General features: G+C 45.6%; 1 protein-coding gene across 1 annotated transcript; it reads left to right on the top strand.

Annotated features, from left to right (window-relative positions):
- The first annotated feature begins 10,253 nt into the window (after positions 1-10,253).
- LOC126962460 (cytochrome c oxidase assembly factor 7) lies at positions 10,254-23,602 on the top strand. Its single transcript, XM_050803550.1, has 3 exons — positions 10,254-10,417; positions 16,250-16,390; positions 22,283-23,602. Exons 1-3 carry the CDS (start codon positions 10,312-10,314, stop codon positions 22,729-22,731), a joined length of 696 nt encoding a protein of 231 aa, XP_050659507.1. The 5' UTR covers positions 10,254-10,311; the 3' UTR covers positions 22,732-23,602.
- Positions 23,603-24,416: the final 814 nt, after the last annotated feature.

Raw genomic sequence — 24,416 nt, 5'->3', positions numbered from 1 at the left:
CCTGGGTAACAAGAGCAAAACTCTGTCCTCACCACCAAAAAAAAAAAAACGTTATCTCATTAGAAATAGTGTCCTACCTAATTTTTACAGTGTTTTAAGGTTTGCAAAGAGATATACAAACCTTATTTCCTTCACTGCTTTCAGCAGTTCTTCTTGAGAGGTAATTTTTTTTTTTTTTTAAAGACACGGTCTCACTCTGTCATCCAGGCTAGAGTGCAGTGGCACAATCATGGCTCACTGAAGTCTCAAATTCCTGGGCTCAATCAGTCCTTCTGCCTTAGCCTCCCAAGTAACTGAGACTACAAGCACATGCTGCCATACCTGGCTAATGTTTTTATTTTTTGTAGAGACGGGGTCTCTTTATGTTACCCAGGCTGGTCTTAAACTCCTAGGCCCAAGGGATCCTCTCACCTTGTCCTCCCAAAGTGCTAAAATTACAGGCATGAGTCACAGCACCTGGCCAAGACAACACTTTCATGGTTGTGTAAAACACCCTTTAAACTTAGGTATTGAGGTTGGTTTGTCTTTTCCCAGCCTCAAGGTGGGGTAGAGATTGGGAGTCCCATTTTACAGATGAGAAGACTGAGGTTCTAAAAAGAGAATAAAAGAGAATGGATTTAGTCAAAGCCAAACAAACACTACAGAAGTAGCACCACAGTAATTAATATTGAAACCTCTATTCCAGTGCTTATTTCCAGCAAATGTCTTTCTATTTATTTATTATTTATTAATTTTTATGTTTTGAAATGGAGTCTCGCTCTGTCACCCAGGCTGGAGTGCAGTGGCACAATCTTGGCTCACTGCAACCTCCGCCTCCCGGGTTCAAGCAGTTCTCTGCCTCAGCCTCCCAAGTAGCTGGGATTACAGGCACATGTCACCATGCCCAGCAAATTTTTTTGTAATTTTAGTACAGACGGGGTTTCACCATCTTGGCCAGGCTGGTTTTGAACTCCTGACCTCATGATTCACCTGCCTCGGCCTCCCAAACTGCTGGGTTCACAGGCATGAGCCACTATGCCCGGTCTTTTTAAAATTTAATTTTATTTTATTTTTTGTCTTTTTAAAGATGGAGTTTCGTTCTTGTTGCCCAGGCTGGAGTGCAGTGGCACAGTCTCAACTCACTGCAACCTCTGCCTCCCCAGTTCAAGCGATTCTCCTGCCTCAGCCTCTCATATAGCTGGGATTACATGCACCCACCACCATGCCCAGCTAATTTTTGTATTTTTGGTAGAGACAGGGTTTCACCATGTTGGCCAGGCTGGTCTCGAACTCCTGACCTCAGGTTATCCACCCAGTTCAGCCTCCCAAAGTGCTGGGATTATAGGTGTGAGCTACGACACCGGCCCCCTGGCTCTTTTTTTTTTTGAGAGAGAATCTCACTCTGTCATCCAGGCTGGAGTACAGTGGTGTGAACTCTGCTCATTGCAACCTCTGCCTCCTGGGGTCAAGCAATTCTCCTGCCTCAGCCTCCCAAGTAGCTGGGAAGACAGGTGCCTGCAACCATGCCCAGCTAATTTTTGTATTTTTAGTAGAAATGGGGTTACCGTGTTGTCCAGGATGGTCTGGAACTCCTGACCTCAAGTGGTCTGCCTGCCTCTGCCTCCTAAAGTACTGGGATTGCAGGCATGAGCCACCGCACCTGGCCAGAGAAAGTTACCTTTAAACAATTGGAAAGTATGAAATATGCAAATGTAGGAAAGAAGGCTTATTGGTGTGTGTGGCTTACCATTGAGCTGTCAGCTCTAAAGATGGATTATAGAGGAAGCTCATTCTGACTAGAGAGAGATTAATATTAATCTCTGACTTTTGTGTATACGTTCATCAAATATTTGTCAAGCCCTACTCTTCACCATGCCCTATGTTAGATTCTGATGGCAAAAGCATGAATCAGTTCTCAGAGAGCTCACTGCTTAGTCTAAGACAGCATTTCACTGTTTACAAACCCTTTTCCCATTATTAATGATAAATATGTCCATCAAAACTGATAGATGAGCTGGGTGTGGTGGCTCAGACCTGTAATCCCAGCACCTTGGGAGGTTGAGGATGGAGGATACCTTGAGCTCAGGAGTTCAAAACCAGCCTGGACAACATGGGGAAACCCTATTTCTACACAAAAGATACAAAAATCAGCTGTGCACTGCACCTGTAGTCCCAGCTACTTAGAAGGCTGAGGCGGGAGGATTGTTTGAGCCCCAGAGGTTGAGGCTGCAGAGAGCCATGACTGCACCACTGCACTCCAGCCTGGGTGACATAGTGAGACCCTGTTTCAAAAATGACAATAATAACTGTCATTTGCTGGGTGTATAATATGTGCCAATGTTGTGCTAAACTTTACACATCAGTATAATTATGTTAATCCTCAAAAATCTTATTAGAATATACACTACAAGAAGGCAGGGATTTTTTTTTATATTAACATATAAACATTTATTCTTTTAAATGTATTAATGCATTTAAATTTTCCTTTTTTATCTTTAATTTTTAATTTTTAAATATTTTTTTCTATTTTCTACACAACCAATTTTTTATTCCTAACTTGCATTATTTTTCTTTTTTTATTATTATACTTTAAGTTCTAGGGTACATGTGCACAACATGCAGGTTTGTTACATATGTATACATCTGCCATGTTGGTGTGCTACACCCATTAACTTGTCATTTACATTAGGTATATCTCCTAATGCTATCCCTCCTCCCTCCTCCCACTGCACGACAGGCCCTGGTGTGTGATGTTCCCCATCCTGTGTCCAAGTGTTCTCATTGTTCAATTCCCACCTATGAGTGAGAACATGCAGTGTTTGGTTTTCTGTCCTTGCAATAGTTTGCTCAGAATGATGGTTTCCAGCTTAATCCATGTCCCTAGAAAGGACATGAACTCATCCTTTTTTATGGCTGCATAGTATTCCATGGTGCATATGTGCCACATTTTCTTTTTTTTTTTTTTTTTTTGAGACAGAGTCTTGCTCTGTCGCCCAGGCTGGGGTGCAGTGGCCGGATCTCAGCTCACTGCAAGCTCCGCCTCCCGGGTTTAGACCATTCTCCTGCCTCAGCCTCCCGAGTAGCTGGGACTACAGGCGCCCGCCACCTCGCCCGGCTAGTTTTTTGTATTTTTTAGTAGAGACGGGGTTTCACCGTGTTAGCCAGGATGGTCTCGATCTCCTGACCTCGTGATCCGCCCGTCTCGGCCTCCCAAAGTGCTGGGATTACAGGCTTGAGCCACCGCGCCCGGCCGCCACATTTTCTTAATCCAATCTATCATTGATGGACATTTGGGTTGGTCCAAGTCTTTGCTATTATGAATAGTGGAGGGCAGGTATTTTTGTCTGTTTTGTTTACTGATGCATCCCTAGAACCTGGAAGAGTGCTTGTCACATGATAGGCACTCAAAAAATGTTGATGAATACATTAATAAACAACACTGTTAGGCAGGGCACGGTGGCTCACTCCTGTAATCCCAGCACTTTTGGGAGGCCCAAGTGGATGGATCACTTGAGGTCAGGAGTTTGAGACCAGACTGGCCAACATGGTGAAACCCCGTCTCTACCAAAAAATACAAAAATTAGTCAGGCATGGTAGTGCACACCTGTAGTCCCAGCTACTAGGGAGGTTGGGTGAGAGAATTGCTTGAACTGGGAGGCGGAGGCTGCAGTGTGCTGAAATTGCGTCACTGCACTCCAGCCTGGGTGACAGAGTGAGACCCTGTCTCAAAACAAAACAAAATAAAACCAAAAACAACCCTGTTAGGTAGATACAATCATTACCTCCATTTCACAGATGAGTAAACTAAGTAACAGGGAGGTAAAATGCTGTGCTTAAGGCCTCCCATATAGTAAAAGGTAGTGCTAAGATGCTTTTAGAGGAACCCAGAACTCTCTGAGTCCAAACCCAATGGTCTTAGCCTTTATAGACCAGTGATTCTCAAACTTGAGCATGCATCAGAATCATCCGGGAAGTTTGTTAAAACACGGACTGCTGGCCAGGTGCAGTGGCTCACGCCTGTAATCCCAGCACTTTGGGAGGCCGAGGTGGGTGGATCACGAAGTCAGGAGATCGAGACCATCCTGGCTAACATGGTGAAACCCCATCTCTACTAAAAAAAATACAAAAAATTAGCTGGGCGTGGTGGCGGGTGCCTGTAGTCCCAGCTACTTGGGAGGCTGAGGCAGGAGAATGGCGTGAACCCAGGAGGCGGTGCTTGCAGTGAGCAGAGACCATGCGCCACTGCACTCCAGCCTGGGCGAAAGAGCCAGACTCCGTCTCAAAAAAAACAAAAAACAAAAAAACAAAACAAACAAACAAACAAAAAACATGGATTGCTGAACCCCACAACCAGAGTCTCCAATTCAGTAGATCTGGGGTAGGGCTAGAAAATATTCATTTCTAGCAACTTCCAGTGATGCCGATGGTGCTGGCCCAGGGACCATATTTTGAAAACCACTGTTCTGTAACGACCAGCCTCCCAATTTCTCATTTATTTCTATGAGGTGAACAGAACTAGGTTAATATGCCATAGCAGATGAGGAATATGAACCCAGAAAAGTAACACTTGTCCAAGGTCCTATAGCAACTGTGGGATTCCACGGTTAGTGCGATCCCAAAATCCTTATCATTCTTGAAAAATATTCCTGTCTCAGGTCATGACATGTGGGCAGGGGATACAGAAGAAACAGAGGTAGGGAGGATAAAATTTGGAAATGTTGCCACCCAACCTGCTGCCCTGAGGGAAGAGTATGGCTCTGTCACTAACTTGCTACGTACCCTGGGACAAGCCCCTTTCCTCTCTGGACCTTGGTCCTTTTCCCTGTAAAGCAGGACCTGTCCAGCTTAAAGCACAGCCCAGGAGCCTCAGAGACAGGCAGGAAGTCCAGGTTACAATGATTCGGGTTTCCGAAAGCTTTGCGCTTGCCCTAGGCCCGACAGGTCACGTGGGGACTACGTGATGTGCAATCGCCGCTGTTGAAACAAGAGCATGTGCAGGGCTGGCAGCTGTCACAGCCTTTCCATGTCTTGGGGGGATGGGGAGTGATGAGTTGAGGAAGGGCTGCAGGCTCAACGGGCACGGGCTTGGGGGGGTTGACTGGCCACAGCAGGAAGGGCAGAGCGTCTCCACGGCTAACCCACCCAATGCTGAGTCCCGAGGGGATCTGCAGAGGACAGAGAGCTGGGCAGCCCCCGGGCAAGCCACCCGGAACCTCCCTCAGCTGCACAAGCCACTGAGAAAGATCGGGTCCGTTTAGACACGAGCACCAATCTCAGGCCTCCAAAGTGACCTCACAGAAAACGTGATTGGTCCGGTCTCTCTCACGGGGCGGGCTCCTCTTACCAACGTGTAACCCTGTGGGAGAGGTTTAGCGGGCTGTGTTACCCAGTGGAAATCATTTTACTTATCTGGACCTCCTTTATAGAAAGGAGGTATTAAGACCTATCCCGAGGCTGGGCGCGGTGGCTCACACCTGTAGTCCCAGCACTTTGGGAGACCGCGGTGAGTGGATCACCTGAGGTCAGGAGTTCAAGACCAGCCTAGCCAACACGGTGAAACCCCATCTCTACTAAAAATACAAAAATTAGCTGGGCCTGGTGGTGGGCACCTGTAGTCCCAGCTACTCGGGAAGCTGAGGCAGGAAACTTGCTTGAACCCAGGAGGCAGAGGTTGCAGTGAGCCAAGATTACGCCACTGCACTCCAGCCTGGGCGACAGAATGAGACTGTCTCAATTTAAAAAAAAAAAGGCCAGGCGCGGTGGCTCATGCCTGTAATCCCAACACTTTGGGAGGCCAAGAATGGATAATCTTTCTAAAAAATGGTGCTGGAGTAATTATAAATCCACATGCAATAAAGTGAACCTCAACTGTTATCTCATACCTCATACAAAACGTAATCTGAAATGAATCATAGGCTTTCTAAACATAAGATTAAACCACAAAATTTCTACAAGAAAATATAGGTAAAATCTTAGTGACTTTGGGTTTGGCAAAGACTTCTTGAATATGAAAGAAAAAGCACAAACTGTTAACAAGAGAAAAAAATAAACTAGACACATCATTAAAATGAAAAACTTTTGGTTTTGAAAGACAGTTATAAAAACAAAAAAGGCAGGCCAAACTGGGAGAAAATATATGCAAAACTTCTGATAATGGACTTGAATATATAAACAACTCTTAGAATGCAATAATAAAAAACAATCTAATAAAAAGGGGCAAATGATTTTAACAAACATGTCATCAAAGACACACAGATGGCAAATAAGCACATGAAAATATGCCAACATTATTGGTCACTCAAAAAAATACAAACTAAACCCACGATAAGATACTGTTAAACTCACTATAATGGCTAAAATTTTAAAAGACTGACCACACATCAAATGATGGTGAGGGTGTACAGCAACTAGAACTATCAAACACTGCTGGTAAGAATGCAATGGTAGAATCACTTGAGAAAACAGTTTGGGTGTTTCTTAAAGATAGATATATACCTACCATATGATCTAGCCATTCCACTCCTAGGTATGAACCCAAAAAATGGAAATGAATGCCCATATAAAGACTTGTACACAAATATTCACGGCAGCTTTATTTGTAAGCCAAAAACTGGAAACCCAAATGGATAAACAAATTATGATATATCTACATCATGAAATGTCATTCACTAACAAAAAGAATGAACTATTAATACATGTGGTAACATGCATGAATCTCAAAATAATTACACTGAATCAAAGAAACTATACAAAAAGAAATAGTACTTACTGTATATGATTGTATTTAGATAATATTCTACAAAATGCAACCCATCTTCAGTGACAGAAAGCAGATTAATGATTGCTGGGGAGGGAATGAAGTACAAAGGCACATGAGGAAAGTTTGAGGTGATGAATATGCTCATTATCTTGATTGTGATAATGGTTTACAGGTGTATACATATGTAGAAACTCATAATTGTTACTTTAAAGTTATGTGCAGTTTCCTTTATGTCAATTAGACCTTCAAGTAATGTTTCTTATAGCTTTAAGAAAAACCTGGGTCAAAAGAGCAAGAGTCAATGATATTCTAAGTTCAATTAATGAAAACCAAATTATTTGGAAGGATAATCCTTCTTCTTAATTCAGTCAACAATACTTGGGCATGTAATATTGCGGGGCACAATCAAGACACTGCGATTATAATAAGAATGAGCTAAGACCACATGGACAATGTCAAATTGAAGCAGAGAACTTAAGAAGTCAAGCCAAAAAAAAAAAAAAAAAAAAAAAAAAAACACGGGAAAAGCACTCTAGGGCAGAGGCAACAGTAAGTTCAAACAGATCACGAGGTCAGGAGTTCGAGACCAGCCTGGTCAACATGGTGAAACCCCGTCTCTACTAAAAATACAAAAATTAGGCGGGTGCGGTGTAATCCCAGCTATTCGGGAGGCTGAGACAGGAGAATTGCTTGAAACCGTAAGACGGAGGTTGCGGTGAGCCAAAATCGTGCCACTGCACTCCAGCCTGGACAAAAGAGCAAAACAAACAAAAAAAAGTGACCTCTTACTTGGTTCAGCCTCTCGTCACCAACTAACTCTCTTGTGCCCTCTACCGCTCAGGTGATTTCATTTAAATGCAGTTCAACTCAGAAAATAAAGGGAAACATTCCTAGATTTTAGTAATCTACATCACCCTGCTCTATTCTATCATCGAGCCCTATTCCATTCTTGGCCCTGTGACCAGCATACAGGACACAGAGGTCACAGTCTGGTGGGGGATACAGACTTCATGCCATTATTGGTATGACAAGAAACATTCCTGGAACAGGAATGACTTTGAGCCAGGCACTCTGCCAAGCACATTGTATACATGAACTTGTAGTCCTTCTGACAGCCATTACAAATGGATCTGCATTTACAGAAGAGGATTCAGACTCACAAACATGATTGGTTTAAGGTCACAATTTAATAAACATGGAACATGGATTCTGAACTAAGATCTGTCCCCCCTCCAAAGCCAATTCTTTCTTTCCTACTGCACTATACCAAAATAAACCAAGTGGTGTGGAACACCGAAATGGGAGCATCTAAATCTAATTTGAATGTGTGTGGTTGTTGTGTCTGGGAAGACTTTACATAGAAGAGTATTTCTGATTTGGGTCAAAAAGGGTGGTCCAGGCATCAAGAGCAGAGGTAAACAGGAAGACAAACTTGAGATCTATTCAGAGAACAGAAGGTTGGTGGGATGTGGGGGAAGAGAGGCAGAATATAAGGCTAGAATCAGATTGCACAGGATCTTGAAGGCCATCCTAAAGAAGATGACCTCAAACCAAAGTTCAAGGATTCCCATCCTGGGTCATGGGATTCCCATACTGAAGAGTCCCCTAAGGTGATCAGGGTACGAGAAACCACAGGTAAATGTGGTATATTGCCTGAAATGTCAATTTTACTCAAAGGCTTAGGGGGAAAAGGCAATTTTCTGTTATCCTATGAAAGATGTATTATGGGGAATTGAATGTAAAATCATATGAATTTAAAAAATAAAACTGGGATTTCAGACATTATTGGCTGCCCTCCAATAAATACGTAGTTGGAAATAGTCCATTCTTTGCTGCCATTGGGGATAGCTTAGTAATGGAGCCATTTGGAAAGCATTGTTATAGGCAATGGGAAGTCATGGATTTAGCTCCATTGAGAATTCAAAAGTAGGGCTGGATGGGATTCAAAGATGAATGGGAAGTCAGCCGGGCATGGTGGCTCATGCCTGTAATCCCAGCATTTTGGGAGGCCGAGGCCAGCAGACCACCTGAGGTCAGGAGTTCAACACCAGCCTGGCCAATATGGTGAAACCCTGTCTCTACTAAAAATACAAAAAAAATTAGCCAGGCATGGTGGTGGGCGCCTGTAATCCCAGCTACTCAGGAGGCTGAGGCACGAGAATCACTTGGACCTGGGAGGCAGAGGTTGCAGTAAGCTGAGACGGCGCTATTGCACTTCAGCCTGGGCAACAAGAACAAAACCCTGTCTCAAAAAAAAAAAAAAAAAAAAAAAAAGATGAATAGGAAGTCACTGTCTTAGGAGAACTTTCCATCTAGGCTTTATGGAACTGATGATTCTTAGCAGGAACAGGAGCAGGAAAACAAAGCAAAAAGTAGGTAAACTTCCTCTCCTCCCTGTCTCCTTGACATGTTCCTTTTCTATCTCATTCATTTTTTTTTTTAAGACGGAGTTTTGCTCTTGTCGCCCAGGCTGGAATGCAATGGTGCAATTTCGGCTCACATGCAACCTCCACCTCCCAGGTTAAAGCAATTCTCCTGCCTTAGCCTCCCGAAGAGCTAAGATTACAGGTGTGCGCCCTGTAATTCTGTATTTTTAGTAGAGACCCCTGCTAATTTTGCATTTTTAGTAGAAACAGAGTTTCACTAGATTGGCCAGGCTGGTCTCGAACTCTTGACCTCAGGTGATCCACCCGCCTCGGCCTCCCAAAGTGCTGGGATTACAGGCGTGAACCACCGCGCCCGGCCTCATTCATTTATTCATTAAAAAAAAAAAATTGATTACATACCAACTCCCTCACTGTGTGACCTTGGATAAATTAATTTCTCTGTACTTTAGTTTTCTTATCTGTAGAACGGGGATAATAATAATACCTTCCCCACAGTATCACTGTGAGTGTAAGTTTACAGTGACATGATATATAATGAGAATTAAATGAGTTAATTCATATAAAGCTCTTAGAGCCTGGAACAAAGTTCAGCACTGTTTGAGTACTAGGTATTATAACAGTGACGTTGCTGCACCCTTCACTGCTACTGTGTTCCAGTTAACCTCTCCTACAGCCATTCATTGCTTAGGTAATTCGTGTTGGTGGCCAAAACAGGTCTGGGAAGAAGAGAGATGAATCAGACTGCCCACTGCACTTTGTCCAGCTACACCTGGCACATATAGAAGGTCCTCTAAATGTTTGCTGAATGGATAAGCGAATGTCTTCCAATTGAACTCCAAGTTCTTTGAAGGCAGGGACTACATTCCTAGCTGTCATAACCCTAGAACAATGCACCTGGTGAGGCACACTGTAGGCGCTGAGGGATTATACATGGATAAATGACTGCAGGTGGAAAACCACTAAGGCTACAAAGCGAGCATTGATAAGGTGCTGCAGAGAGACCGCTCCCAGTTTCAGGAAGGCGGTTAGTCTTGGAAGCGTGGCTGCCCAACGGCGCGAGGGCTGCTGGGAAAGGCAGACTCGCCTGGCTCGCCCGGGGATCCCGGGAGAGTGCCGCGGGCTGCGTCAGCCCCACGCCCCGCCCCCTCCGCCGGCTCACGTGACCGTCTCTGGGCAGCGCAAACCATGGCCGGCTTGGTGGACTTCCAGGATGAGGAGCAGGTTAAGTCCTTTTTGGAGAACATGGAGGTGGAGTGCAACTACCACTGCTACCACGAGAAGGACCCGGACGGTGAGCGCCTCCAGCGCAGCCGGCGACGCGTCGGGGAGAGGCGTGCCGGGAGAGGTCTGGTCTGCGACCTCTGAGAGGCTGGAGAAGGAATCACGTGGCTGGCGGGGGACGGGGGTCTGTGGATCGCGGTGACTGCGTGTGTTGGGAAGGGCGATGTGTCCCGGGAAGACCGAGCCTGGAGGCCGGGGCGGGTAGGAAGAGACGTGCTTTTGGATTAGGGACTGGGGATCTATCGGTGAACAGATGAAATTCGCTGCCCTCGTGGAGCTTCCAAGCTAGTGCGGGGAGTCGGGCAATAAGCCTCAGGTAATTCATGAAATCGTGTTCGAAAGCAGTAAGTACCTACCGGGCGCGGTGGTTCACGCCTGTAATCCCAGCACTTTGGGAGGCCGAGGCGGGTGGATCACGAGGTCAGGAGACGAGACCATCCTGGCTAACACGGTGAAACCCTGTCTCTACTAAAAATACAAAAAATTAGCCAGGCGTGGTGGCAGGCGCCTGTAGTCCCAGCTACTCGGGAGGCTGAGGCAGGAGAATGGCGTGAACCCGGAAGGTGGAGCTTGCAGTGAGCGGAGATCGCGTCACTGCACTCCAGCCTGGGTGGTGGCAGGCGCCTGTAGTCCCAGCTACTCGGGAGGCTGAGGCAGGAGAATGGCGTGAACCCGGAAGGTGGAGCTTGCAGTGAGCGGAGATCGCGTCACTGCACTCCAGCCTGGGTGGTGGCAGGCGCCTGTAGTCCCAGCTACTCGGGAGGCTGAGGCAGGAGAATGGCGTGAACCCGGAAGGTGGAGCTTGCAGTGAGCGGAGATCGCGCCACTGCACTCCAGCCTGGGCGACAGAGCGAGACTCTGTCTCAATAAATAAATAAATAAATAAATAAATAAATAAATAAATAAATAAAATAGTAAGTGCCGTGGAAAAAGGACTGGGTGAAGGGTATCAGGAGGGCAGAAGGGCAGTTTTAAATTGAGTGATCAGGGAAGATCACTGAGAAAGTGGCAATTGAATAAAGGCTTGAAGAAGGTAAGGGAGTGAACCATGCAGATCTTACCGTAGGTAACAGCTGGCAAAGAGGCCCTGAAGCACAAATGTGTCCCGTGTGTTGTGTGAACACTGAATTGACTTGAGAGTATAGGTGGATGGTGAGGACCAGAGGGGTCCACCCAGAGCAGCCAATAGCTTTCGGTGGTTTTCTTCTTCCTGCTTTATTTTTATTTTTTATATTTTCTTTCTTTTTTGAGATAGTATCTCACTATGTTGTCCAGGCTGGTCGCAACTCCTGGGCTCAAGTGATCCTCCCGTTTTTTTTTTTTTTTTTTTTCGAGACTGAGTCTCACGCTGTCACCCAGGTTGGAGTACAGTGCCTCCATCTCAGCTCACTGCAACCTCTGCCTCCTAGGTTAAAGCAATTCTCCTGCCTCAGCCGCCTGAGTAGCTGGAATTACAGGCTCCCACCACCACGCCCAGCTAATTTTTGTATTTTAGTAGAGACAGGGTTTCACCATGTTAGCCAGGCTGGTCTCAAACTCCTGACCTCAAGCAATCCATGCTCCTTGGCCTCCCAAAGTGCTGGGATTACAGGTGTGAGCCACTGTGCCCAGGCTTTTTTTTTCTTTCAAATAAAGGTCTGGTGTGGCACAAGCCCGTCATCCCAGTTCTCTGGGAGGCTGAGGTAAGGCAGGAGGATCGCATGAGGCCAGGATTTCAAGACCAGCCTGGGCAACATGGTGAAACCCTGTCTCTACTAAAAAAAAAAAAAAAAAAAAAAAAAGAAAGAAAAAAGTGACACTGGCCCTACCTTCTAATAGCTTGCAGTTTAGTTTGCAGAAATGACATAGCTATTCCTTGAAGCTAATCCATAACATAGACCATAACGTAACCATATACATATCATAACATAGTCATGAAACAGAGTTGCTCTGCAGTATGATGGCTTAAAAAGAACCTGGGGGCCGGGCGCGGTGGCTCACGCCTGTAATCCCAGCACTTTGGGAGGCCGAGACCGGTGGATCACGAGGTCAGGAGATCGAGACCATCCTGGCTAACACTGTGAAACCCCGTCTCTACTAAAAATAAAAAAAACTAGCCGGGCGTGGTGGCGGTGCCTGTAGTCTCAGCTACTCAAGAGGCTGAGGCAGGAGAATGGCGTGAACCCGGGAGGCAGAGCTTGCAGTGAGCTGAGATCCGGCCACTGCACTCCAGCCTGGGCGACAGAGCAAGACTCCGTCTCAAAAAAAAAAAAAAAAAAAGAACCTGGGGTTGAGCCGAGCACGGTGGCTCATGCCTGTAATCCCAGCACTTTGGGAGGCCGAGGTGGGCAGATCACTTGAAGTCAGGAGTTCAAGACCAGCCTGACCAATATGATGAAACTCTGTCTCTACTAAAAATATAATAATTAGCCAGATGTGGTGGCATGTGCCTGTAATCCTGGCTACTGGGTAGGCTGAGACAGGAGAACTGCTTGAACCCGGGAGGCGGAGGTTGCAGTGAGCCGAGATCACAGCATTGCACTCCGGCCTGGGCAACAAGAGCAAAATAATGTCTCAAACAAAAACAAAAACAAAAAAAGAACCCGGCGTTGTTCTTTGAGAGCTGGTCCATGTCCTAAGTGTAGAAAGAACTTAGAGGAATTGGGGTCACTAAGGAACAGGGTGGTTAGGGAAGACTTTGAAGGGAGGTCTGGAGGGCTGGGCAAGTGTTGATTAAATGGAGGAGAGGGTGGGAGAAGAAAGTGCTATCTTTTGGAAGGTTGAAGTCAGGATGTAGTACATTTGAAGCGGGAGTCTGGGCCACAGGATGTCGGGGCTTGAATGCCAGAGTAAGGAATATAGACTTTGCTCTGTAGGCAATGGAGAGCAAAACATGTCAGACAAGCAAGTTATTGGAATCGGGAAGAGTAGATATATCAAAAGGACTGGCTGCAGCACTTCAGGAGACCTGAGAAGAGGCTGTAGTTACCATAGCGACTGGTGTAGTAGTTTCCTTGCATGTCAGGCTCTCTTATCTGGATAACTGAAGTTGCCTTCTAACCTGTCCCTGTCTTTGCACTTTACTCCCTTAAAATCCATTTCTACTCACAGATAAACTGATATTTTAATTTTAATTTTGTTATGTTAAATATTAGATTTTAAAATAACATATTTGTTATCAATGCCCAATTATATGCCCTCACATACTTAAATTCCTGCATAATCACCCAGGCATATATGAACATGTATACCAGAGTAACGTTTTTGTTGGGGGGTGGGGTTGTTGTTTTTGGTGACTTTTTGGTTGTTTTTTGAGACAGGGTCTTACTCTGTTGCCCAGGCTGGAGTGCAGTGGCGCAATTTTGGCTCACTGCAACCTCTTCCTCCCAGGTTCAAGCACTTCTGCCCCAGCCTCCCAAGTAGCTGGGATTACAGGCATGTGCCACCACACCTGGCTTTTTTTTTTTTTTTTTTTTTTTTCCTGAGACTGAGTCTTGCTCTGTTGCCCAGGCTTGAGTGCAGTGGCATGATATCAGCTCACTACAACCTTAGCCTCCTGGGTTCAAGTGATTCTCCTGCCTCAGCCTCCCGAATAGCTGGAATTACAAGTGTGCGCCATCAAGCCTGGCTAATTTTTGTATTTTTAGTAGAGACAGGATTTCACCATGTTGGCCAGGCTGGTCTTGAACTCCTGACCTCAAGTGATCTACCCTCCTTGGCCTCCCAAAATGCTGGGATTACAGGCATGAGCCACCACACCTGGCCTGAATCATATTACTTATTTTCTTAAAACCCTCCAGTGGTTTACTGTTTCAGTTGGAAAAAAATCGTAACTGCATCCTATGTTTCACAAGGCCTGGGGTCTCGTCCCTACCTTCCTTCTTCATTTCCTGACCCTCCTCCTTGGTTCAGCCATGTTGTACCTTATTCGTGCCAAACTTATTCTCTCTTTCAGGTCTTTGTATTTACTGTTCGTTGTGCCAGGACTTTGTGCCCCTGCCCATTTTATTGTCTTTTAATTTCATTTTTTTGTTTTTAATTTTTAAATTTGCTCCAAATCCCTGCCCCACTCCCATTCCATTGTCTTTAAATAGCTAGTACTTTCTTGTTATTGAGGTCACAGCCCCTCCCCAGTGGCCCAGTCTTTGTTAGCTTCACCCAAAGTTGACAGCAAACAGTTATCCTGTTTTATTTCAGTCATAGCATTTATTTATTTATTTGTATACATTTAAGGAGTACAAGTGCAGTTTTGTTACATGGATATATTGCCTGGTTGTGTAGTCTGGGCTTGTTTTTTTTTTTGAGACGGTGTTCCGCTCTTATTGCCCAGGCTGGAGTGCAATGGCCCATCTCGGCTCACCGCAATCTCCGCCTCCTGAGTTGAAGTGATTCTCTGCCTCAGCCTCCCAGGTAGCTGGGATTATAGGCATGCACCACCATGCACGGCTAATATTTTTGTATTTTTAGTAGAGACAGGGTTTCTCCATGTCAGGCTGGTCTAGAATTCCCGACTTCAGGTGATCTGCCCGCCTCGGCCTCCCAAATTGCTGGGGAAGTCGGGGCTTTTAATATAACCATCACCCAAATAATGTACTTGTACCTGTTAGGTAATTTCTTCCTCTCACCCTTCCCAATCTCCAGTGTCTATTATTCCACACTCTTTGTGTCCATGTGTACACAGTATTTAGCTCTCACTTATAAGTGAGGACATGCAGTATTTCACTTCCTGTTTCTGAGTTGTTATAATCATAACATTTATTACTGTTTGAATAAATTTTGTTCATTTACTTACTGTATTTCCTCCCCTAGAATGTAAATTTTAGGAGGGCAAATGAGTATATTTTCAGCATCTAGAACCATGTCTGGTACATAGATGCATAGAGATGTTCAAATATTTGTTGAGTGAAAATGAATGAGAGATACATGTTGTCGCCAGGGGTTAAGAAGAGGGGAGAGAGATTAAGGAGAGAGGTTTACTGGGATTGGGAGACATGGAGCCTGTTTCCATAGAAGCGGCCACCTCTACTCTTTCTTTTTGGCTTTCATGTTCCTACCCTAGCTGAGGAGTAAGGTATAGTCATCACAGCACCCTTTTCTTTTTCTTTTTCTTTTCTTTTTTTTTTTTAAGACAGAGTCTCGCTGTGTCACCCAGGCTGGAGTGCAGTGGCACGATCTCGACTCACTGCAACCTCTGCCCCCTGGGTTCAAGTGATTCTCCTGCCTTAGCCTCCCAGGTAGCTGGGATTACAGGTGTGTGCCACCACACCTGGCTAATTTTTTAATATATTTCCACTCCTGGATAATTTTTTTGTATTTTTAGTAGAGACAGGGTTTCACCCTGTCCAGGCTGGTCTCGAACTCCAGACCTCAAGTGATCCTCCTGCCTCAGCCTCCCTAAGTACTGGGATTACAGATATGAGCTACCAAGCCTGACCCAGCACCGTTTTCTTGCTGCTACAAAGACTAGTGTATGAGCCTTTTAGGTTCTCATTGTTTTTACCATTGAACTTCATGAGAGATTCCAAAACTAGCAAAGTTTCAATCATGGAAGTCGGTGGGTATTTGGGCGTGGCTGACAGGGAGCAGAAGGGCTGGTGAGTGATGGAGCCAATGCAGGGACTGAGGTTTACCCAGGCCATACATTGCTCAGTCCATGGCTATGGGGAGACAGTGTCATTTGTAGGTATAACTAAACACCACCTACATTCTTTGTGGTAAGGTCAACTTGCGACATCTCAGGAGGACATGGGCTGTCTTAAAAGACATAGCCTGGCCTGCCACACCTGGGCACCCCCTACCCCAAGCCCCCACTGTGAAGCAGCAGCCCCAGACATGAAGAACAGCCCTTGCCCTCTCTTCGCAGGTTGCTATCGGCTGGTGGACTATTTGGAAGGGATCCAGAAGAATTTTGATGAGGCTGCCAAGGTGTTGAAGTTTAACTGTGAAGAGAACCAGCACAGCGATAGTTGCTACAAACTGGGGGCCTACTATGTGACTGGAAAAGGTAAGGGTAAGGAGGGTCTGCTTTTTGGGTCCTTGTCACTGATGGCAGTGCTGGCCTTACACCTGAGCCCCATGATGAGCTCTTGCAGAAGGGTCTCGCAGGCATTGGGCAAGTGCATTGTAGGAAGATGGAGAGGTAGGAGTTCAGCAGAGCGATGTGGGGAAGAACACAGCCTTTCAAGTTAGGTAAACCTTAGGGAATGCTATTTGCAAATAGTGAGATCTTGAGCCAATCACTTCAACTCTGTGCACTCAAGTTACATCACCTGTAAATTGGAGGGAAATAGTACTTGCTTTGTAGGGTCGTGAGGATTAAATAGGATAGTATAGAAAAAGGCATCAGCATGTGCCTGGCACGGAGTAAGGGGTCAGTAATTATAATTGTCTTGCTTCTGTCTTTTCTCCTACTCTAATTATAGTTATCACTGACATAGTGTTTACATTATGTATGGCTAAATAACAGATCACCTCAGTAGTTTCTGTGGGTCAAGAATTTGGGAGTGGTTTAGTGGGGTACCTCAGGGTGTCTCATGAGGTTATAGTCAGACATTGGCCATGGAACCAGGGCTGTAGTCATTGGAAGGCTTGACTGAAGTTGGGAGTTTCCAGTTCTAAGATGACTCACTCTGATGGCTGGTAACAGAGGCCTCTGTTCCTTACCAGCTGTTATTGGGAGAGCTCAGATCATCATGACATGGTTCTCTCCATGGGCTGCTTGAGTGTCCTCATGACATGGCGTCTGGCTTCTCCCAGAGTGAGTAATTTAAAGGAGAGAACAAGATAGAATCCACAGTGTCTTCTATGACCTATCTTTGGAAGTCACACGCTTTTCATTTCTATCACATATTTATTAGATGTAGCCTACACTAAGGGAAAGGACTTAAATTCCACTTCTTGAAGAGGAAGGAATATTAAAGAACTTATGGACATATTTAAAACCACCACAGGCCAGGCGCGGTGGGTCACGCCTGTAATCCCAACACTTTGGGAGGCCAAGGCAGGTGGATCACAAGGTCAGGAGTTCAAAACCAGCCTCACCAACATGGTGCAACCCCATCTCTACTAAAAATACAAAAAAAAAAAAATTAGCTGGGCATGGTGGCACACACCTGTAATCCCAGCGACTCAGGAGGCTGAGGCAGGAGAATCACTTGAACCCTGGAGGCAGAGGTTGCAGTGAGCCGAGATCATGCCACTGCACTGCAGCCTAAGCAACAGAGCAAGACTCCGTCTCACAAAAAAAACCAAAAAAACCAAAAAAAACCAAAAAAAACCCAACACAAATAAGCAATAGGACATAGGACCTTTGACAGGCAGCTTTTTTTTTTTGGACAGGGTCTTGTTCTGTTTCTCAGACTGAAGTGCAGTGATAAAATCATAACTCACTGCAGCCTTGAGCTCCTGGGCTCAAGCAATCCTCCTGCCTCAGCCTCCCCGGTAGCTGGAACTAAAGGCACATGCCCCCATGCTTGGCTAATTTTTTACTTTTTGTAGAGACAGGATCTCACTATGTTGCCAGGCTGGTCTCAAACTCCTGGCCTCAAGCAGTCCTTGCACCTTGGCCTCCCAAAGTGCGAGGGTCAGGTGTGAGCCACTGCACCTGGCCAAAGATGTCTTTTTTTTTTTTTTTTGAGACAGGGTCCCACTCTGTCGCCCAGGCTGGAGTGCAGTGGCATGATCTCGGCTCACCACAACCGCTGCCTGCCAGGCTCAAGCGATTCTCCTGCCTCAATCTTCCAAGTAGCTGGGAATACAGGGGTGTGTGACACTACCACCCAGCTAATTTTTGTATTTTTAGTAGAGATGGAGTTTCGCCATGTTGGCCAGGCTGGTCTTGAACTAACCTCAAATGATCCACCCGCCTTGGCCTCCCAAAATGCTGGGGTTACAGGTGTGAGCCACTGTGCCCGGCCCCATTTTAATTTTTTAAACTAAATTTTAGGCCAGGTGCAGTGGCTCACTTGAGCCGAGGAGGTGGAGGCTGCAGTGAGCTGAGATTGCTCCACTGCACTCCAGCCTGGGCCACAGAGCAAGACTCTGTCTCTAAATAAATAAATGAAAATAAAAATGATTCTAACCTTTTAATATTTTTTCTAAACTCTCGATAGCCCTAGTGGCTCATTTAGGAAATTTCACTATGGGCTAGAAATAGTAATTTTTTTTTTTTTTTTTTTTTTTGAGACGGAGTCTCGCTCTGCCGCCCAGGCTGGAGTGCAGTGGCCGGATCTCAGCTCACTGCAAGCTCCGCCTCCCGGGTTCACGCCATTCTCCTGCCTCAGCCTCCCGAGCAGCTGGGACTACAGGCGCCGCCACCTCGCCCGGCTAGTTTTTTGTACTTTTTAGTAGAGACGGGGTTTCACCGTGTCAGCCAGGATGGTCTCGATCTCCTGACCTCGTGATCCGCCCGCCTCGGCCTCCCAAAGTGCTGGGATTACAGGCTTGAGCCACCGCGCCCGGCCAGAAATAGTAATTTGTAGGTCAGCAGTTTCCTTAGTTTCGCTTCAATTTGGTTTTCTTCTGATAACTTCAAGTAAAATCAAAGTTAAATTCTTTTCTTACAAATAGCATCTGCGATCCAATTTTTCCAAACACTTCTATCTAGTATGTATTCAACCAGCCAGCATTTGATGTGAACACAAGCTACAAAGATGACTGGAATGGTGTTCACTTAATGATAATGATGGTTATTACTAGATGATGGATTTGGAATGGTTACTTAAAAGAATAATGTTAAAATGTTTATATTTTTTGAGATCGAGTAATGGTACATGGGGATTTGAAGTTTTACACACATACAAACAAGTAAAAAAAGTGAGCCCTGCCACCACTTCTACTTAAAAGTCTTTGTTAGTGATTTCCCATTGTTTTTAAGATTAAATTCAGGGGTCCTTAATGTGACCCTGCATGATCTGGTCCCTGCTTGCCTGTCTTGCACTGTACTTTTCCTCCATGCTCTTTTCACAATTAAAATCATCTTTTTTTTTTTTTTTTTTTTTTTTGGTGAGACAGGGTCTCACTCCATTGCTGAGGCTGAGTGCAGTGGCTCAATCATAGCTCATGGCAGCCTTGACCTCCTGGGCTCAAGCGATCCTCCCACCTCAGCCTCCTGAGTAGCTGAGCTGTTTTTGATTATTTTGTAGAGATGGGGTCTGGCTATGTTGCCCAGGCTAGTTGCAAACTCCTGGATGCAAGTGATCCTCCTGCCTTGGCCTACCAAAGTGCTGAGATTACAGGCCTGAGCCACCACGCCCAGCGAAAATCATACATTTATTTGTATTGTTATTTATTTGTTTAGAGGTGAGGTCTTGCACTCTTGCTCAGGCTAGAGTGCAGCAGTGCAAAACTTCCAGGCTCAAGCAGTCCTCTTGCCTCAGCCTCTCCAGCTGGAACTACAGGCCCATGCCCCCATGCATGGCTAATTTTAAATTTTTTTATAGAGACAGAGTCTCACTATGCTGCCCAGGCTGATCTTGAACTCCTGGCCTCCTGAGGTCCTCCTGCCTGGGCCTCTCAAAGTGCTGGGATTACTGGCCACTGTGCCTGGCCTGTATGGTTATTTCATGTCTGTCTCATTAGCCCATAAGACAGGTCTCATTAGGCCTCAAAAGCAGGACAGTGTCATTTGTTCCCCAGGACCTAGCACAGCAATTGGCAACTATTCAGTATACAGTTGTCCCTCAGTATATTTGGGAAATTCGTTCCAGGACCCTCATTCCATTCTGCCACAGATAATGAAGTCTGATGATGCTCACATCTGTTATATAAAAATGGCATAGTATTTGCATATAACCCTACCCATATTCTTCTGTGTATTTTGTTTTATTTTTTGTTTGTTTGTTTGTATGTTTTGAGATGGAATCTTGCTCAGTTGCACAGGCTGGAGTGCAGTGGCACGATCTCGGCTCACTACAACCTCTGCCTCCTAGGTTCAAGCAATTTTCCTGCCTCAGCCTCCCGAGTAGCTGGGATTATAGGCACCCACCATCATGCCCAGCTAATTTTTTTTTTTTTTTTTTTTTTTTTTTGAGACAGGGTTATGCTCTGTTGTCCAGGCTGGAGTGCAGTGGTACGATCTCCACTCACTGCAAGCTCCGCCTCTGGGGTTCATGCCATTCTTCTGCCTCAGCCTCCCGAGTAGCTGGCATTACAGGCCCCTCCCACCATGCCCAGCTAATTTTTTTGTATTTTTAGTAGAGACGGGGTTTCACCGTGTTGGCCAGGCTGGTCTCAAACTCCTGACCTCGTGATCCACCCACCTCGGCCTCCCAAAGTGCTGGGAATTCAGACGTGAGCCACCACGCCCAGCCTAATTTTTGTATTTTTGTAGAGATGGGGTTTCACCATGTTGGCCAGGCTGGTCTTGAACCTCCTGATCTCAGATGATCCGCCCACCTTGGCCTCCCAAAGTGCTGGGATTACAGGCGAGAGCCACCGCACCTGGCCTCCTGTGTATTGTAAATTAATTACTTAGAACAGGGGTGTTCAATCGTTTTGCTTCCCTAGGCCATACCGTAAGAAGAATTGGACCATATATAAAATACAGTAACGATAGCTGATGAGCTAAAAAAAAAAAAAAAATCACAAAAAAAGTCTCATAGGCCAGGTGCAGTGGTTCACGCCTGTAATCCCAGGATTTTTCCCAGCATTTTGGGAGGCTGAGGCAGTGGATCACAAGGTCAGGAGTTCGAGACCAGCCTGACCAACATGGTGAAACCCCGTCTCTACTGAAAACACAAAAATTAGCCCAGCGTGGTGGCTCGCCTGTAATCCCAGCTACTCAGGACGCTGAGGCAGGATAATCACTTGAACCCTGGAGGCAGAGGTTGCAGTGAGCTGAGATCATGCCACTGCACTCCAGCCTGGGTGACAGAGCAAGACTTCATCTCAAAATAATAATAATAATAATAATTTCATAATGTTTTAAGAAAGTTTATGAATTTGTGTTAAGCCACATTCAAAGCCATCCCAGGCTCGTGGGTTGGACAATCTTGGCTTAGACTATCTAATACAATGTAAATACTGAGTAAATAATTGTTCTATTTTATATATTTTGTATTTTTTAATTGTATTGTTGTTTTTTCGCTAATATTTTTGACGTGTGGTTGGTTGAACCCATGGATATGGAGGGCCCACTGTATGTTTAAATTAATGAACAATTATAATGCCTGTAATATGCCATGTTCTCACTGTAACCCCATGAGGTAGATATTATTATCATTCCCAATTTTCACCTCCTTGACCTGTCTGAGTTTCCTCATAAGGTATCATTTGAACAAAAGATTCTATGGCTGAGAAAGCTAGGAGGTCTGTGCACTATGGCAGGCTACCTTTCATGCTGCCTGAGCTCATAGCATGGACAGTTTTTTTTCTTTTTGAGGTAAGGTCTTGCTCTGTCGCCCAGGTCGATCTCAAATTCCTGGCCTCAAGCAATCATCCTGCACAAAGTGTTAGGATTACAGATGTGAGCCACTATGCTCAGTCTTAAACTTTATTCAGGAATTGTTGCTGGCCAGGTGTGGTGGCTCACGCTTGTAATTCTAGCACTTTGGAAGGCCAAGGTGGGACCATCGCTTGAGTCCCAGAGTTTAAGACCAGCCTAGGCAACATAGTGAGATCCTGTCTCTACAAAAAAATTAAAAAATTCGCTGGGCATAGTGGTGTGTGCCTGTAGTCCCAGCTACTTGGGGAGGCTGAGATGGGAAGATTGCTTTAGCCTGGGAGGTTGAGGCTGCAGTGAGCTGTGATCATGCCAGTGCACTCCAGCCTGGGTAACAGAGCAAGACCCTTTCTCCAAAAAAAAAAAAAGAAAAAAAATTATTCGCTGACTTTGGCCTGAGACATTTAGGTTGTGTCCTGGCTTGGGTTTATTTTTTCGTACTTTCCTTCCTCTCAGGTGGTCTGGCCCAGGACCTGAAAGCTGCCGCCAGGTGCTTCTTGATGGCGTGTGAGAAGCCCGGAAAGAAGTCTATAGCAGCATGTCACAACGTTGGCCTCCTGGCACATGATGGACAGGTTAATGAGGATGGCCAGCCTGACCTGGGGAAGGCCAGGGACTACTACACAAGGGCCTGTGATGGTGGCTATGCTTCCAGCTGCTTCAACCTCAGTGCCATGTTCCTGCAGGGTGCCCCAGGCTTTCCTAAGGACATGGACCTGGCATGTAAATACTCCATGAAAGCCTGTGATCTGGGTCATATCTGGGCCTGTGCCAATGCCAGTCGCATGTACAAGCTGGGAGATGGTGTTGATAAGGATGAGGCCAAGGCCGAGGTGCTAAAAAATCGAGCTCAGCAGCTACACAAAGAACAGGAGAAAGGTGTCCAACCCTTAACTTTTGGGTAATGTGGCCCACCCTCCCTTCCAGGCAGCAAACTGCTTGAGGCTGGCAGCTCCTGTTTCTGAAGACTGATGCAGCCCTTGAAGGTCAACCTGCTGCAGCAAGAAAACTTGGGACTTGAATTGGTAGCTCCCGTTATATGGATTCATTGCCCCAGCTACTGGAGTGTAGCCTACAATGTTTATTTCAGTCAATATTCCTTTATCTGGGTGTTCTGTACAATGTTTATTACAGTCAATATTCCTTCATCTGGGGGTGTTCTGTGAAGATAGCCATGTTTATGGGGATCTTAGTTTTCAAACTCTGGCAATTCTGTGAAAAATAGGAGCAAACTAGAGAGCCCTAGAAATTGGTGGTAGGGAGGGGAAGATAGCAGGAAGTTTTAAAAATTAGCAGCCCCAGGGCCTAAAGGAATCAGCTATCATCATTTTCATCATTATTATTATTTTGGTTAGGATGGCTTGAAAATCAGAACATATCTTCGTTTACGTAATCGAGGTCTTAAAGAACTAGGAACAGTTAAATAGTCCCGACTGCCAGCGTCTGACTTACATAATCATTGGTGTGGGCTTCATTTTGCGTTTAGAGTCACATCTTTCAGTAAGTTCACAGAGATCAAGAGGGATGTGCAACATACAGCTTAAAGGCTGTTATGCTTCGGAGTTGCTGAAGAAGATGAAACATCAGCCTGCCATCGTCTAGAAGAGACATTGGCCAGTGTAGTCGCTTGGCACTGCCCATCATGCTGAGGGAGCAGATTCTTCCCAAGGCAGCTTCAGCTAGGAGTTTGTAAGCAAGGACTTTGTGACACATTTGTCCTCTTTAACTGAGCCTTTTTCACTGTCCCTGTGAATAAACAATTTTGAGTGACTTACAGTTTGTGTTGATTAGTGTTCTTTCCAGATTCCAGGTACCGCAGAGAGTATGTTCTTTGTGGTGGTTGTGCCTTTTAAGAACATTTGCGGCCGGGTGTGGTGGCTCACACCTGTAATCCCAGCACTTTGGGAGGCCAAGGCGGGCAGATCACAAGGTCAGGAGATTGAGACCATCCTGGCTAACACGGTGAAACCCCGTCTATACTAAAAATACAAAAAATTAGCCAGGCATGGTGGTGGGCGCCTGTAGTCCCAGCTACTCAGGAGGCTGAGGCAGGAGAATGGCGTGAACACGGGAGGCGGAGCTTGCAGTGAGCCAAGATCGCGCCACTGCACTCCAGCCTGGGCGACAGAGTAAGACTCCGTCTCAAAAAAAAAAAAAAAAAAAAAAAAAAATTTGCTTTTCCTGTTATCTCCCCAGCTTGTCACCAGGGGGCAAGCTTGTCATTTCCCTGCTGATAACAATACCATTCTGTCTGTCACCATCTACTGTTTTAGGCTTTTGTTTTGCAGCCGTCCTGAAAGGAAGGCTTGCTGTGTAAATGAAGGTTTGTGAGCACAGCAGCAAGCTTCTTAAGTTGATAGAGGATGAGGACTTCCCCAAGTGCACAGAGGAGATTTCAAAAGACATCAAGTTCACTTTTTTAAAATGTAAAGTAGGTTTTGGTGTGCTTAAAATAAGCTAGGTCAGACCAGGCGTGGTGGCTCATGCCTGTAATCCTAGCATTTTGGGAGGCCAAGGCAGGCGGATCACTTGAGGTCAGGAGTTCAAGATCAGCCTGGCCAGCATGACGAAACCCCTTTCTCTACTAAAA

The sequence above is a fragment of the Macaca thibetana genome, chromosome 1 (genome assembly GCF_024542745.1).
Source record: "Macaca thibetana thibetana isolate TM-01 chromosome 1, ASM2454274v1, whole genome shotgun sequence".
Taxonomy (NCBI): Eukaryota; Metazoa; Chordata; class Mammalia; order Primates; family Cercopithecidae; genus Macaca; species Macaca thibetana.
Note: the sequence above shows the minus strand (reverse complement) of the source record. Positions and strands in the feature narration are given on the sequence as shown.

Bases quoted from the DNA above. Each gene is read 5' to 3' on its own strand.
- LOC126962460 (XM_050803550.1), top strand. From the start codon at position 10,312: ATGGCCGGCTTGGTGGACTTCCAGGATGAGGAGCAGGTTAAGTCCTTT. The intron at 10,418-16,249 runs GTGAGCGCCTCC...CTCTCTTCGCAG, and splicing joins CCACGAGAAGGACCCGGACG to GTTGCTATCGGCTGGTGGAC. The intron at 16,391-22,282 runs GTAAGGGTAAGG...CCTTCCTCTCAG, and splicing joins CTACTATGTGACTGGAAAAG to GTGGTCTGGCCCAGGACCTG.